This window comes from Pteropus medius, unplaced genomic scaffold (genome assembly GCF_902729225.1).
Source record: "Pteropus medius unplaced genomic scaffold, Ma_sr-lr_union100, whole genome shotgun sequence".
NCBI lineage: Eukaryota > Metazoa > Chordata > Mammalia > Chiroptera > Pteropodidae > Pteropus > Pteropus medius.
Window position 1 is genome coordinate 1,210,342 of NW_024348082.1, and position 18,648 is coordinate 1,228,989.

The window sequence follows — 18,648 nt, forward strand, 5'->3', positions numbered from 1 at the left end:
CAAATGTGAATTTCAAACTACCTTCACTTTCATTAATTCTACAATAATGTCTTATAACCTCCTTTCAAAGAATTATTCGTAGCTGTCATTTGGTCCATAGCCCTTGGGAGAAAAGGGCCAGCTTGTGGCCCAGGCTACATGGAATATGGCAGCAAAAGCAATGCCTGGCCATGGCCTTTGAAAGACCTCTTGCTCCCTCTCCCCTGACCCTCAAAATCAATTCAATAGCTACTCTCAACCCCAAGGTAAGCATACTCTCATGGAGTCCAGGGTTACATCCAAGATTCGGTAGTTTAATAACACAAAGTGGACTTATGACTATATGGGTGTCCTTCCACCCAACCCTACCTTACCAGCCCCACCCATATTGTCCTACACATCTATTCTCCAACCTCTTCAATCCCCATCCCTGATGCCTCCACGTGCTACAGCCTATTGAGTGCACTAGGTTGAGGCAGTCAGCTGGCCAGTGTCTTTTTGGACAGTGCTGCAGTGTAACGGGAAAATAACACTTTCCTCCAATCCTTACTCCAGATTTCCAGAATGTCACTGTCAAAGGATTTTACAGATTATGGGCTCCTTAATAATATTAGCTAAAAAGTGGCATCCAAGGAAGGGCAGCAGTTAACCAGATAGACCAGTCTGTGATAGTCACCTGCCTCAAAAATTACATTCTGCTCAGGCCTAGGCATTTAGGAATATCCTCACTACCCATGGTACCATAGTTAAGGATCTTGTAACATTCTAGCTTTTAGGAGCTGGAAGCACTACTTTCCTTAGTACACATAAATCTATTGTTGAACTTTTAGGCACTTGGTTTCCAGTAACATGTGAATCACGAAGGTAGAGAAAAGTCCAAACCAGTATCTGCATTCAGAACCTCTGCTTTAGAGAACTGCGAATTAACATTATAAGACTAAATGGTACTGCCTCTCTCCATCCAGTTAATAAAGCAGTTAACCGTCTTCTGAGGGCAATAACTTTCAACAATTGGATATAAATTTTTCCATTCATTTTGAAAAGACCTTGCTCAATGCTACCTAGGCTATACATAATCAGCACTTGCTAAATTGTTTATATACCAATTCATGGACAACTTGTTTTGTTTGACTTCTGTAACTAATACTTTTAATGATGTTTTTCATAACAGAGAAATAACTGGTTGGACAAAACCAGTGTTTAATTGAGGGATTAGCAAAGCTTTGTGGAAAGAAGATAGAATGTTAAATATTAATCAAGAAGTGTGAAACTTCTACCCATTAGAAAATCTAAATTCAATTTACATGAACTGTTGGCACAAGATAATAATACTAATGTTAATACCAACACTAATGCTGATACAAATCCTAATGTACATTATCAACAATAGCTTTTATTGGCATTTGTTGAGAGCCTATACTATATGCCAGTCGTTGTCCTAGGCACTTTTATCTGTAAGGTCATTTAATCTTCACTATTATTATCTCCATCACTCAGATAAGGAAATGGAGACTTGAAGAGACAAGTAATTAGCAAGTAATTAGTAGATTAGGAATTTGAACAATGTCTACTGACCGCCAAGCCTTTGTTTTTTCCACTACACAGTACGCGATCACACAAAATGGCAAGATTTTTCCCAATAAAGCACTGTTTCAAAAATGTGATGATAGGAGAAGAGGATACATTTGTACATTTCCAGATATATTTTCTCTGGACCAGTCAGACTTTGTAGATGGAGTATAATAAAATCCCAAAAAGAATTTGTAGTGGAGCACAATCTATTATTTTATGTTCCGCTAAGCAAATACAAGGATGTAGAGTATATGCCCTCATTCGTGGGGATAAGTAGCAAATACGTAGTCCATATATTCTCCCAATATTCTCCTGCTATGCTCAGCCACTCAAAGAAAATTACTTGAAAAAAGAAAGTAGTAACTACGACAAAATAGAGCAATGAGGAAAATATGGCAGCAACATATTCCAGAATTATATCCTCAGGCATTTTGTAGATTGAATTTTTCCAGTATTGGCAAATATATGCTTTGCTTCTTTTCTTCGTTGTGGCAGACATTACTAATCACTATGCTTTTCCACTGAGCCCAAATGCCACCTTGGCATTCTTCTCAAGACCACATTTTGATGACCACTGCTAACGAATTGTAGTTGGCATGTGATATGAAGTCTATGAAGTCTATTTCTGTCCCTGTATTATTTCCTCACACACAAAAAAATAGGCTTACCTTGAGCTTCAGTAATCTATTACTCTGGCTATAGAGACCATGAACTGGAGACTCAGCATTATGAGAGATTTTTAAACACTATTATTCCTATTCTGCATCTACTCCTCCTCATGTTCAAACACACCTATAATTTTAAATTTTGCTTCCTACTTTCCACCATTTATCAATCTTATTATGAGAATTAAATCATCATATCAATTAAAAAAAAAGGGCCTGATGAGTACAGTATAGAGAATATAGTCAATAATATTATAATAACTATGTCTAGGGCCCGGTGTGTAGTAGACTAATTGGGGGGATCACTTTGTAAATGCTCAGCCACTTGAAGAACATTACATAAATGTCTAACCACTATGCTGTTCACCTGAAACTAATATAAAATAATATTGAATGTTAACTCTAATTAAAAAATTAAAAATTAAAAAAAAAAAACCTGAAGACTTTCTGAAAATAAAAGGCTGACAAAAAATAATTCATGCTCCCAATTTAACAATGTGGACAGTCAGATTTTTTAAAAATATATTTCCCCAAAGCGTAAAGAGTCACAAGATATTGTCATGATTCTATGGATTTTGTAACATTTTGAATTACGCTTTAAAATTTTGAAAGAATATCCAAATTCTTTCATTAATTTAAATTTAGACCTAATTGTAGAGAGGGTAATGTTTTCTCTTTTATCTGATTAAATAAATTCTTCCTTCAAAGTTTAGGTAGACAGTAGGTGTATTTGGAGATTATTTTATGGATTAACTAAATATTGTGGAGTGTAGTCCTTGAGTCATGAGATGAGAAACTCATGTAAAAGCAGTGATTTTTAATAAGGTGAATGCTGCTGTTTTGGTTCTAAGTCCCTTAACCCTGTGCTACCTTACCCCACCTATAACTACCTTTTCCCCGCCTCTGAAACCTATAAAGACAAAGATAAGCAAACATTTTCACAATACAAGGAATAAGTTAAATAAACAATATATTCACTAATAAACGCTTATATCAATAGGCGCTTGCTTTTCCATTTAATGGTATTAAGTGAAAATAGACTATTCAATATGAATCAACCATTCTCTCATGAACTAAACTTTTCTGTCAAGAATATTAAAGTCTAAATTATCCCTTATTTAATGAATTCCTATAATACTTTCAGCATTGTACCGAAGCCTACAGAAAATAAAAATTATGTGAGATCTGGTTCCTGCCATCAGGGAGTTTTAACTTACTCATTAAAAATTTTTTTTCTCTTATGGATTTTTCTCAAAGAAGTTATTCAACTGAAGCAAAAAGACACATGCTCTAAGAGTGCATAATCATCTATAAAAAAAAAGTGTCATTAGCAATCTAAGAGTCTAATTTCAGGGAATTAATAATTATTAAGTATTAACATATAGGATATTATATACTCCTTTGAATAGCAGTTATGAAGGCTTTTGAAACATGCAAAATATTTATAAATATGTAAAAAAAGGGAATATAAAATAGAAACGAACTCTGTCCATACAGTTCTGCTAACCATATATAAATGTAAGAGCTTGGGAAAAAAGAAGTGAGAGTGGTAAGGGGAGAAAAGCCTTCAAGCAGGCAATGGTTTCCTATTAGAACAAGATCTTACCTTGCAGTAGTGCTTCTCAGCCACTACTTTCTTGAATTTTTTTTTAATAAATCTATTACTATTATATTTACATGATGAATATAAAATGTGGAAAACTTCTGCAGATAAGAATCTTTTTGCTTTTTTTTTTTTTTTGGCATTCAATATTATTTTATACTAGTTTCAAGTGTGCTACATAGTGATTAGGCATTTATATAATTTAAGAAATGAGCCCCCGATCAGTCTAGTACCCACCTGGCACTATACATAGTTATTACAATATTATTGACTATATTCCTTATGCTGTACTTCAAAAAACCTTCTTGCTTTTTAATGGCAGTTTTGATACTTACTGATAACCTATCTAAGAACTTTCTAAATTAACAGACTAGTACTACTGTGAATTCAGCTCATTAAAATAAAAACTTTTTGGCGCCATCAGTACTATTCCTTTTTACATATTTAGATATATTGAAAGTATATATTTATTGCACCTTAAACTATATCACAACCTATTCTAGCTATACTCCAGCCTTTTCTTTCATTTAAATTGACTATAATTTATACCTGGAATTTCCTAATTCTACCCCTTCCTCATTTTTCTAAGGAAAGTAGTAGACCCTTGACCTTTTGTTCTACAATATGTACTTTTTTTAAATGTTAGCTGCAGGTTTTGCTGTAAAGACATTTCGCAGGTGGGCAGCTCCCACTAATCACAAAAGAGCAGAAATTTCTCGGTGCTCAGCAAATAGACTGAATTTATCATTACACATGGTTGATAAGAAAGGGCATTTATTGTTTATTAGGTAATATTCCAGAGAATTCATGTGAGGGTGATGGTACCCAACCTCAAAGTGAGAAAAAAGGCAGCATTTTTCAACTTAGTTATAAGATAAGGTGAAAGAAGAGTTATTGCACAGTGGCTGTGAACAATGAGGGAACCTTGACCTTACTAAATCAACTGCCAGAGCTGTCATACAAAGGCCAAAGAGTAACTAGGTTACTAAAGATGTGTGGAGAGAAAGGGGATTATTGTATTGAAACATTCTGGCAGCAAGTAGTGGATGCTTTTCAACAGAGAAATAGGCCATTTAAATCATTTAGAATACAGAATGTCCTTTCGTGACCTTTCTATACGAAGGACATAAAATTAGCAAATTACATTTCCACTCACCAATTATATGAAATTGTGAAAGCTCAAAAGTTATTCCAGTGTGATCTCAGGAGAGAGAGAAGTGGAAGTCATCCGACTGTGTCTGTGCATCAAGAATGAAATAGGAATATGAAGGGAAAGTAACCGAAATGCATTCATTTAATTTTGTTCAGTTTCAACAAACTTCTTTGACAAGTAATTGAAAGATATGAGAGCCACATTGTTTTAAAATAGGACATTTAGTTTTCTAAATATGTGGTTTTGTTAATATAATTAAGCAAGAAGGGTATCCCAGCCATTTTGATATTTAAACTTAGTAAGTTACTACAACAATATTCTCTAATGTATGTCTATATGACCTGGTCAGATAATTTAGGAAAATGATACAGAAGCTATTATGAATCCCCTCATATATTCACACTGGACATTTGAATAGTGAAGATTCTGAAAATGCTATAATTAAAAACCCTGTATAACTCTCTTTTCTATGGAGACCTTTATTATTTTGTATTTATATATGAATTTTTATTTACATAACAATACTTACTAATATAAACACCTCTGGGAAATGAAGAAATATTGCAACAATTAAAGTATTTACTGGTAGATGCAATGATAGCTTTTCAACTTTTGGACATGACTAATCTTCATTTAGGGTCAAATCATGAATTATTCTTATATTAATTAGAATGAAACAGCCCACAATCAAATAGCAATTGCAATTTAGAGTACAGGAGAAGAGAACCTGGCTTAATGGCCTCTAAAATAGGAATTGAGTAATGATAAAAAAGACATGAATCATTGTTAAAAGTAACCAGACCCAATATGGACTACAATATTGTCACGAGATACATGCATTTAGTTTATGCAAATTCCAATTGAATATGAAGAGCAAAAATTCCTGAATTTCCTTGTCATTTTTCTTTAACCCCCAACCCCACCTTCAACTAGACCCGCAGTTTAGGAAAAGGTAAGTCAAATGTGGCAATCAAAGAAAAAACAAAAAAATGAATTCTAGATCTTTAGCAGGGACTCTGTCCTAATCAATCCCAAGGGGCACCTTTCAAAGTCTTTGGCAGTCAAACAATATACAACTTGTATGGCCATGCGTAACATCTCTGGCTTTTGCACTCCTAAAGACCCAGGTCTTGGTCATTTAATTCAAATATGAATGGTATAAACATTATAATAAAAATTTTTAAGGGTAATTTTGATTGTTAGAGATTCTCTTTTGATTTTTACCTTATACACTGCTCTTAGAATCTAACTCCCACTCCCACAATTTTTAACAGAACAATATCAGAGTTACATAGTTTGCGTATGCCATTCTGTTCACAGTGGAGTTATTCTTATTTCATGTGGCTTAATCATACATGCTCACATAATATCAGTTTCTAGTTAAAGCCAAAATAGTTCAAATATGAATGGTAAAAACATTATAATGAAATATTCCAAATGAGAATGTTAAAAACTATGGCTCCAGTTAAGTCTCTATGAATTCTTTCATTCTTTAACTTATAAAAAATTAAAAGCAAAGTAAATGAAAGTTGGAATAACCTTCGGTATTCTAATAAAAATAATTCAGTGGTTAACTTCTAATGGGAAAGCTTTCCATTTCTTAGGAAAAACTGATTTGACTCAAACATCAATCATTAAAAAAAATTAGTTTTATTATTTATTTAATTTAGACTCTAAACCTAATAATTTTTAAAATGATATATTTGTTACCCTAAAAAACTAACAAGACACTTTTTACTATAAAAGTACTTTTACTATCAAATATTTTTAAAAACCATACAAAATATTGTTAAAATTAATTTCCATATTAGTCTATAAGGAAAATAATACAGTTTGTTGCCAGATTGGCCTAATTAAACCATTCTGAGTTATTTTTATTATAATACCTAAAGTTAATTCATTTTATTCTGTCTGACTTTAACTTATACAAAACCATTGTGTATATATAGTATGTATATATATATTTATACACATACACATATGTATATGTGTATGTATGTATACATACATGCCTCTAGGCTTTCCAAAATAATACCTTTACACTATTTTTATATTAAAACTATAAAACTATCACCACCTGGAATGCCTTTGGCATCAGATTTAAGAAACAGAAATACAGATTTCTATATCGTTTACATTAAAATCTATTAATGCTGGACTCCTTTTTCTTGTTAACACAACCTTGCGTTCATTTTGCTTTGTTTTGTGACCTATTAATACATGTGCTGTGGGCTAAATTACACTATGCTTAGATGTATATAAGTCTTATTCATGCAATTGAGCTCTATGATGGCAGAAATTATTTTTTAATAAATAATAAATTTTTGTTGAATGAGAATAAATAAATGCGGGCTTGACCAATGAACTCACCATAAAAAAAGAGAAAGGACTACCATAACAAATGTGGAAAAGGCAAAAGTCTTTTGGATTCAGTGGCAGGTCAGAAAGTGTAAAAGTGAACAGCCTGTGGCTAGTTACTCTCTTTGTAGGGAAAGGAGTGGGCTATTTCTCACATTTGAAAATACAGTTTTATGCAAGAGAAAAAAGTAAAGAGAAGTTAGCAAGATGTGAGTTTTCTCATAATATATCAAGTATAAAACCCAGTAGTGGCAAAAAGCAAAGACAAAAGAAACTTATAAGTGAAACTGAACAGATAAAAGTAGCTGATTGAACATGAAGAAAAATTAGAGATTTCGTTAAATGGAGGATAGAAACATTAGACATAAGAATATTGTTAAAGGAAAATATTAAGTTGGGTATTTTTTGCTTTATCTGGCTTTAAAAGGTCTTCATGATTTTTTCCTTGTAGAATGCCAGAGTCCCCTGGTGAAGTTCCTGAATATCCTTTGTTTGTCACAGTGGGCGACTGGCTGGATTCTATAAAAATGGGGCAATATAAGAATAACTTCATGGCAGCAGGGTTTACGACTTTTGACCTGATTTCAAGAATGAGCATCGAGTAAGTGGTACCAGAGTTATTACTGGATTTAGATGCTCCACCCAGGATTTTAATTTTTACTATAAATTCAAATACTGTATCAAGAACACCATGATGAAACTACCTTTCCTAAGGCTCCCATGGTATTTCCACATCTTTCCTCACCATTTCTGACTATCGTTCTAGTGGAAGTTGGATATTACACTTTTAACTACCATTCTTTGAAAGAGTGTATTTAATTTAAATAGCTATTTAAAAATTTTAATGATTTGTAAAATGCAGATTATGCTTATTCATATCATAGACCTTATGTCAACTTAGTTTTACCTTGGCAAATTATTTATGACTCACATATGTTAATCTTGCATAGTCAATATCTATTACCTTTATCATATGTAATTGTAATAATACAATATTATCAACTCATTTCAGAGCTCCTTCTCTGTATTACTATGGCCAGGGTGTTCCTACTGTCTCAAAGATTATCCTTTGCCTGGGTGCAATAAAAATGCTCGAGGTGTGGTTAAAAGACTAGATACTAAAATTGTAGGTTGAGCCATATGAAATTGCCATTGTTTTAAACTAGAAATGGCAATTTCATATGGTTTGACATAATACAATGGTATTCTTTTTCAGATTATTGAAAGACCATGAGAACTCAGAGTCATTATACCTTCTACCCTATATACTATTTTACTAAAACTGTTGCAAATTTCTATAATTACCTAAATTATATAGCCTTTATGAAAATGTCTGAACATTGTATAAGTACCTGAATTTGAAATTTTCCTTGTATCCTAAAATTTGAGGTTAACTTGTTGTATTCTCTGCCATTAGGGAGAAGAAAAAGTAACAAACTCTTAATGTTCATTTATATCTCTGCTTAAACTTACATTTTACCAGTTATACATTTTTTTTGGCAAGTTTATAAAGCAAATTTGACATAGTGCATATTTGCCATATCTAAATGTTTATTTCCTCTATCTCGTACTTACCAGATCTAAATGTTCATATTCTCTCTCTCTCTCTCCCTCCCTCCCTCCTCTCTCCTCTCTCTCTCTCTCTTGTGTGTGTGTGTGTGTGTGTGTGTGTGTGTGTGTCTTTCTCTCTCTCTCAGTGACATTAGAAGAATTGGAGTCATACTCATTGGACACCAGAGACGAATAGTCAGCAGTATACAGACGTTACGTTTACACATGATGCACATACAGGAGAAAGGATTTCATGTATGAAAGTACTACAAGCACCAGTGTTTGTGCCTCAGCATTTCTATAATGAAAGATATCCTCTCTACTACCCTCTCTTCTGATTCTTCAAACATCACTTCACAAACCGCAGTCTCCTGTTCAGACTACAGGGTACACACTTTGGTTTACGCTTTCAACTCAGATTTTAAAGTCATGTATCATAGCTCCTCTCTGAATGACCTACAAATAAAACCTTGGCCCACTGCAGATTATCACTACACAATGGTAAATAACTCAGCATGGATGTGTAACTTTGTATGGCAGTATTTGGAAAGTGTTCAGGGACTTAATCCAAAGGAATTTTCCCAGGTGTGGCTTCCTTAATGATGTACTTAGAATATGATGGTAGATGAAAAAGAAATTGTTGACCTTTTTTTTTTCATGTTTCGTGATCAAGTAGCTTCTAAATTGACATGAATATTTATTTGTTAGATAATTATATTCAACTCTATGGGTTGTATTGTTACTTTATTTTATAGTAGTTTCACTGTTGATAACTGATGTTAAATTTGGAGAAATGAGTAATGATTTTATGTAGTGAATTCTTGTCAGGTATGACTATAGCGAGAAGGGGGTTACTAGAGAGGGAGAGGGAGAAACATACTGTACTTTCAAGTCTTCTAAGGCTGGGTTTGTCTATTTTTTTTTAATAAACTTTATAATGTCCTACATATTTTATAGTAGGTGGTAGCTTAGAGGCTTTTCCCCTCTAATTTTTTACTAACCTATAGTACATTTCTTTACTACCTTATGAAGATCACTCCAGGAAAGACCAAGAGTGAGTCCACTACTATAAAGGCTTTCACAGAGTAAAGTATGTAATAAAACCATCACTAGTCCCTTGGTTCTTCATCACAGGTTTTCAAAAGTAATTTTCAAAGTGCTGAGAAAATTAATTGTTCTCAGTAGAATCGCTTTGAATAAAAGATATAAGATTATAGCCTTGGATTTAATGTAAAAAGATTAATTAATTTAAACAGAATTTTATGATATCTGTATGGTGGCCTAAGAAAACAAACTATCTACCAATTGTTTGATATTAATGCATTTTGCAAGTTTAAGGATTTTTGTTTCATTTGTAAAAATAAGTTACATGAACATGCTGAGCTGTTTTCCAAACCTTCCAAGAGACAAGTATGCTGTTGCATACTCCAAAGAGGACATAAACAGATCTAACATATGAGCATATATAAATTGTATGTCAACCTGGGTTTATTATATTGTAACATAAAAATGAGAACACAGCTAATGTGTGCTGTTGTCATCATCTTCTCAGAGGCTGCAAAAAAAAAAAAAGAGGCAAATATATTTTTTAGTGAATTAAGCTGAGTCAGGTTATCAAAATAGAGCTGTCTTATAAACAAATTCAGTTATATCCTATAAAACTAAAAAAGATATATCTATTGTGCTAGGTAGAAGAGTAGGGAGAATATGTTAAGGGAGGGAAAAAAAGATCAGGTTGTCTAAAGATGCTGATTTAATAAATCAGTTTCTATTCGATCTCAGAGATAAAGGTGCCCGACTCACATTCTCAGATTCCTACCTAAAACACATTTCTTGGTGAAAGTAGCTTTCTTACTATTAAAGGAGACTCACTTTTTCTTTTTTTCTTGAGATTTGTTGATTTTCCCATTAGACTAAACCCTTCCACATATTTTCCTTTGCTGATTTATCTCTTGATTTTTGCCTACCACAGATTAATTTTTCTCATTTCAAAAAAAAATAATGTATAGAGCTAGAAGAAAGAGTCTTTAAAGTATTCCTTGAAGTATACTAAAGAAGCAAAAAATGCGAAATCCATCACTTTTTAAGTAAGTTTGTCAGAAATAGTTAGCAACATTTTCCAGCCATCACTTGCATGGTCATGCATCACTCATAGACTATCTGCAGTTTGCTTGATACATTTACACAAATATGAATACATTTAGAGGAAATGTAAAATTTCCATATTTATCTGTCTTCAAATATATATATTAAATACTAACAGATGTAAAACAGATTAAATTTATTAATCGTATATATTTATTTTTATAATACAATAAAAAAGGTATTTAGGAAAATAAGAAATAGAATAATTGTGGTCTTCTATAAGATTCTGTCAGCAACATTTATATACTTTGATGACATGAATTCTATAAGCTATTTAAATTTCTGTGGGATGGACATTCAGTGCTTGCAAGATTCAAGTTCTCTGTTAAGATTTTTTTCTTTAGAAAGTCTAATTCTACAATATATCTGGCTACTTTATACTTCTTTTTTCATCCCTAATATCCTTGTCTAGTTTTATTAAACTGCTTTTTTACTTTGTCTCTTACTCCAAATTCTCTTTAAATTTTTTAAAAAATTATAGTTACATTTTTCAGAATTGTAAGCATGATAATCTTAAGAGCATAACTTTGAACCTCATTATGGTTAGAGCAAAGTTGAAATATGTATGATATATTAAACAGAAATGTTAAAAAATAAGGATATTTATTTCTTTACTGCCAATCAATCACAGACTCCATGATCCCAAGGGTGTTATAATATCCAGAAATATTAATAGTTAAATTACCAAATTTGTTTGTAAATTTTTACAAGAAATATTTTGAGATTTACTAGTGTACATAAGTAATTAAAATTATTTAATATGCATAAGCATAGAATTTAATTATAGAAAGAAAATGCGCAACTTCCATAAATCACAAGCCTTCAGAAATAATCTTTGAAAACTAAAATATGCATATATATTCAAGTATCTGCTTTAAATTTTCTAATCTATACTACCAAAGGTCTTCTTGGATTTTGAAAATCAGACATTTGAAGAAACTATTTTCATTTTATTTCCTGGGTGGTCAATTTCCAATCTATAGTCAACTCGTTATTTCTTATAGTATAAGGCATAGCTGGAAAAAAAATTTAAAATAACATACAATCAAGAAGAAAGATTAGGTACATAAATCATCAATCTAAAAAAGCAATCAGAAATCGTAAAGCCCTTGGCTTAACAAATATCAAGAATCATAGCACTTTTGTACTAAGTTAACTGTTGATAAATAAGTTATGCATGCCATAATCGAAATGATTTCTCTTATTTCACTTTGTGTTACTCTTTAAAATCTATCCAAGTGCTTATCACCTGAATAAAACAACCATCCAGGTACAGCTTTAAGTCCTATCTCAGCCCATGAATGGAAAACAAATCCAAATCTAATCCTCGAAAAGTCTTCACAGGTCTTCTGAAGAGGTGGTGAAGAATAAATTACACTATCTCCCAAACCCATTTTCTTAAAAATACATTTTTATTTCTTTTCCTAACAAATTTCTACTCTATAAAGCATTCAGTTAAATCTCTTATCTCAAAATTTTCACAAATGCTAGGTCTCTTTATTCTATTCCTTTATTAATTTTTCTAAAAATTCCTTTCTCAGCCTTCTCCGTTCTCTCTTTATTCTTCCATCCCATCTCTTTTTCTTTCTAAGTTCCTACCACTCCCTCGCTTACCCCTATTAGCAATAGAAAGGTAGCATAGCAAACCCAAAAAGATATTACAGATCTCTTTAGAAGAGTCTGAAGGTGGAGGGAAGAGGGAATGTTACAAAAGTCATACTTTAATATTTTGGTCCTACCACATAAATGGGAGCATTTGCACGCACAGAGGGTATGAGTTCTGGCTTTTCATTAACTGCAGATCAAGGGCTTTGGAAAGTAATTTCAAAATGGATAATAATGATCCTTTCTTTAGCTTTAGCTAAAGAAATTTATTATTAATTTAAAAGAACTTATTATTTTAAGGATCAAAACTGATATCATCTCACACTTGGTGTATATGTCTTTATACAACAAAGAGATTAGAGGCAGATGTTATCACTTTTTTTAGTATGATCATTTTTAAGTTTTCCAACCTCAAATTCCATTGTTAGAGACTTATTTTGCTTCATGTTCAATGCAAAAATATTTTAATGCTTTTATATGAAGACTTCAAAAGGTAATGGAGTTTACAGGGTCAAATTGGTGATATTCTTCCATTAGGACACAAGGCATTAAAGTCAGCTAACTTTTGGTTTTTATGATCAACATTTTCAACAAAATTTCAATTTTATAATGCTTCATAAAGGCAATGTAAACTTTATTTAATTCAATTTAATAAATGTCTAAGAGGTGTCTCCCACATACATAAAATATTATGGCAAAGATGAGTTTGGCTGTACTGTTCTTACTTTCAGGTAACTTGAAAGCTTAAAATTTGGAGGCTAAAGCCAATTTGCTATGTTTGCTATGATTGCCACGTCACTAAGGATTTTCTCTTTCCATGGAAAAATAAATAAATAAATAAACCTCTGTCCAGTCTGAGTTGGCCTTGCAATCCCTCTAGAAAGAAATAATTTGGACCTCCGATTCTCATAGAATACTCACACTTCTGGCAGAATGGGAGCAGGCTTGCTGGATGCTCTGACAATCTCTCTTGTTAACAGTTGATCCTCCTCAAGACTCACAGATTTTTATTGCCCAGTGGCAAAATTTTCAGTTTATGTGCAGACTCACTATCTCAAAGTTCCTTTCAATTAGAAAACATCAGCCAGTTTTTCACTAACAATTCCAGAGCAATCTCTTGCCCAAGCCAATTCACTGTTCTGAATGTAATAAGTATGAACCTATGTGGTTACATAAAATTCTTTCAAATATGGTACATTATCGAGGAAAAGAGATGATTACTCATGACTAGATCTAACATATTATCCAGTGAAATAAAGGAAAATGAGAATCTTTATTGCAGAAAAGTAAATACCCCATTTTTCTCTTACCGTTCCCTTAAAAAAACAAGTATTAGGTATTTCAAAGATGTCTTGGGATAAAAAAAATATATGTGTTTTAATGTTATAAGGGGACGTCACATGATATACATGTTTTCTGGGAAAAAAGGTCAAAAGATCCAGAAGATACAGGTCATCAAAATGTACTTTAAACTAATTCTCTTTCTTCTAATAATTAGATTCAAATTTCAAATTATTGATAGATTTATATAAAATGTATTTAAAAGGATATTTACATCTTAATTGAAAGACTTGGGTTTTTTGCTCATAATTCAAAAGAGTGTTTTTGTTTAGTTGTATTTGCTTATTTAGGATTTTAAGACTAGATTTGAAAGTCTACCTTTCACTTATATGTCAATTCAAAATTACTGAATTTAGAAATGAAAGAAAAATATTAAAAGAATTTTAATTACTAAGTAAGAGTAGCAAAGCACTAGTAACAGAATAAACTTCATCTTTTAAAAAAGAATATAGCAAATACAAAGTTTCATGTATCTCTTAATGATACCAAGTCACCTGCATTTTATAATGTTTTTGCACTTTTCCATTGAAAGCGATGTTCTTTCTAAACATAACAAAGGAAAGTGTTGTTGCTTGAATTTCTACACTAGTTAATCAGACTATTAAATCTCTAAGGGAATTTTTAATTAAGAGAACTTTTTATTTGTTTCATTTAAAGAGAAAACTCTCAAAGAAGAATTCCACTACCTTTAGACATACCTAATTCATCCTTAAAAGCAAAGGCATTAAAGAAAAATTATCTGACAGATAGCTCTTAAATGTAATATAAAGATGTGGTTTCTAGTTTCGATTAGAAAATAAAGTACAGATTAACAACACTATTTCCTGGGACTTGTAAATTAGAAAAGTATCAGAATTAGTGAAAATCTCTCAAGTAAAGTTCTGTCCTTATTCATGTTTCTCCATTATTTGTAACCTCTGGCTACCTTTAATTTGCCATAATAACTCACTTTTGGTTAAACTCACTTTTGGTTAAGATAATAAGTTATCAGCTCAAATAATAAAGCAGAAGAACTGAGATATCGCTTTAAAGTGTTCTACAAAATAATAAAGGGAGGACAACCCTATTTCAGGATTCTTGTTAGCATCAGGTCCTCCACCTTATTAGCCTTCATTGAAGGGAGACTATCTTTATTCCAAAATAATGTTATTATAAAGAAAATTCCAAAAACACGAGAACATTCATTTTTCATATATCTAACTCAAATTTTATATTTAAGCACTATCAACTTTGAAGATAGATGTCCTTGTTTTCATGAGTTAAATGTAAGTTTCCCTGACAAGCAACATTGATGTGAACATTTCCATGCACATTTATAGATCATCATTCTTAGAATAATCTTAATTTGCAACTGTTCTAGAAAGACCAAATGTCATTTAACTTTTTGAAATCATGATAGATGAAATGAATAGTGCTAAATTAAAAAGATGAGTAAACGATACACTTTCAAAATTTTTACCTAATTTAAAATGTCCTCTTCTATTGCTTTTATAATAAATTTAAAGTCTCTTTTCTGCATTTAGTAATTTGTAGAATAAAATGTACACATTTAGATAGAAATGGATTTTTTAAAATTTTCATTTAACTACATCTTTGCTCAGAGAGAAGCCAGAATTAACTCTATTTGCTAATTATTCATACAAAGTAGTAACTTTGCTCTTTCAAATTATTTACCCAGTAATATCGTCATTAAAGTTGTAATGTGTTTCCTTGATTGTACACGTTTTATTTATTGCCACATATTATTTTTGTCTTTGAAAGTAAATCTGCTTAAAACTGTGGTCTTTAGAAGTTCTACAACAAAATCAATGGCCACTCAATTTGCTAACAAACTTGCAAATGAGCGAGCTATGTTCCTGGTCAACTGATATGAGCAATGTTAAATCTAACTTGTTTGAAAATCCATTGGTACTTTATCTAAAGCTATATCTTTAAAAGTATCTTTAAGCAATACTGAGCTTCACTGACGATATAATAAATAATGATTAGGGCTTTTAAAATTTTCTGCACTGCTTGGAAAATAAGTTTTAATGTGCATAAATGTTTGTCATTGAAGTTTTTAATTTGCTTTAATGTGATGTTTCTTCTAATGCCATATGTACGTATTCAATGAAAATTGTAATAATATATATACTATGCAAAAATATCATTTCTTCTTACAGATGTAAAATTTTGATTTAATTTTGTTTTTTATGCCTTGAAGAGAAAAAATCAAATGTGAAATGGGAGCTTTTTTTGGAAGGTGGGGGAGAGATACAAAACCTGAACAATCCTAACACTATAAATATGAGTAACTCTTGATTTTAAATATTACTATATGTGCTTCATTTCTGATACATTATTAATCATTTTGTTAATCACACTCTTAGAGTGTGTCATTGAAAATTTGAATAAATATAGGATATAAATGTCTTTGGACACTCTTCACAAACTATACTTGGGTTTCATTTTGTATACAGTGCAAACTCTGTTTCCTAAAAAGTTATGTTATATTTTATATAATAACATCACTTTTTAAAATTCAGAGGCAGAGCATGAATGCAGAACATGGAAACAGACCAAGTTCCATTAAAATTGAGGAAAAGACAAAAAGGTAATACAAAGAGGAGTTTGTGTAAAAATTAATAATTACCTCATAAAAAACAAAAACAGTACTAGAAGAGTGGTTGCAAATTATGTCATGTTACTATTACTGGTAATCTTGAAACTAAAATGCATTTTGAGGGTGGGAATCTCTAATACAAGTAAGTCCACTAATATTTGTTAAAATACATATCAATGCATAAAATTAGAAAGGAATCTTACCAAAATATCCAAAATAGAAATTTATTTTTTTAATTGTATTAATAGATCAAATGATCACAATTATTAAATTTCCATACTACTAATTCTTTTTATTCCTAAGGCCTATATAACCAAAGAATTTGCTAAAAAGAACACATTGAATATTGGACTGTCAAAGCACTTTACACATATTAATGAACTACTCCCATTAATAACTGAGTTTTTCTTCTGCTTTATTAAATTTGACAGTAAATATAGATAAGGTGCAAATAAAAAATAATTGAGTTGAAAGGGTAGTCTTTCAGAATCAATTTATGCTTTTATGCAATTACATAAATTTTACACATTTAAACACATAAATGTTTAAAATATGGTATCTACATATTAATTTCATTATATCATATGACCTCTAAATGTTTATATTCTTTCAAAGAGTTTGCCTTCTCTTTTCAATTGTGCTTTTTTAAAGAGCTGCTTTATTTTTTATATTTCCATTCAGCCTCATAATGCTTGTAACTTTCTAATCCTCAAAGAATTTGAAGCCAAATACCATAGCATAGTGGCTAGAAGTTATTATTTTTGAAATTACTCTTATTTTATCGTCTAGTGGTCAGATATCCCATAAAGTCTGCTGGAGAAAGCAAACTTCTATACTTTTGCATGAAAAGAATTACAAAAAGAAATCCTCCATTGAATTTTGTGAATTCAAAATATTAAGCATATATTTTTATAGTTACTTTTCACTACTTACACTTTATTCAGTTTTTTAAATTTCATGAAATGAGATACTTCAAACAAAAGTTTAAAGCCATCCCACTTTTGTATAAGCTGCAATTTTCTTCAGAGTCTCCAACAATCCCTTTGAGGAAGCAAAACATTACCTTTCCCACTGTACAATCTTGATCACTCTACTATTAAATGAAATAGTTAGGCATCTATTGTCTAATGTAAAGAACAACAGCAAAAGATCATGATTTGTCCAGTAAAAGCTCTTTATATTATGGGGAAGAGATATAACAAACAAACAGAAGTTAAAGTCATGTCTGTTTGCTGGTTCAAAATTGTATAATTCCTAAATTTTAAAAATAGTATACATACATATATACCAATTTTTAAAAATATATATTTATCCATAAGTCCATTCATTCATTAACTATTGTTTATTGAACAATATTATGTATCAGTGACCTGTTTTAAACGCTGAAAATACAGGGTGACCAAGACAAGCAAAAGCTGTCTCATGGAATTAACCTTCTAATGGTAAAGACACACAGTAAAGAAAGTGATACATGTTATGCTGACAATTAAATTAATAAAATTATATAGCATGACTGTGGCTTCTTTATATTAAGTGGTAAGAAAAATCTCTAGGATGTGACACTTACACTGGTATCTGAAAAGTGTGAAGGAAACCAGTCATGGGAAGATCTGGGGGAAGAGCATTGCAGGCAAAGGGAATAGTTTCATGTGTGGGAGTTTAGAGGGTAGAGAGAACAGTGCACTTGGTACACAGTAGATGAGCCAACTGAAGCAAAAATGAAAGGGGGTCAAAGAATATTTATGAGACTACTGTAATAGTTCAAGCAAAAAAATAAAATGGGCGGTTCAAAGAGGATTGAGGGAAGTAGATGGATGTGGGGTATATTTGAAGACAGGTCTTACTAGTAATGAATTGGATATAAGGAATGAAGAAGAGAAAAATCAAAGATAAGTTCTACATTTGGAGAATAAGAAATTGAGTCAATAGTGGTGCAGGAGAAGTGGATTTGGAGGGAAAAATCAAGAGTTTGGCTTTAGCCATGTACAGGCTAAGATCCTGTTAGATATTCAGATGGAAATAACAAGTAGAGAGTTATAAATGAGAGTTTCAAAGAGCAATCAGGGCTAGACAT

General features: G+C 31.5%; 1 protein-coding gene across 1 annotated transcript in view; it reads left to right on the top strand.

The window, feature by feature from the left end:
- Window positions 1–9,564, top strand: part of EPHA6 (EPH receptor A6) — a 790,812-nt gene extending 781,248 nt beyond the window's left edge. Inside the window, 2 exon segments of the mRNA XM_039879096.1 lie at window positions 7,782–7,931; window positions 9,028–9,564. Coding sequence (XP_039735030.1) covers window positions 7,782–7,931; window positions 9,028–9,142 — 265 coding nt within the window. The 3' untranslated portion in view covers window positions 9,143–9,564.
- Window positions 9,565–18,648: the final 9,084 nt, after the last annotated feature.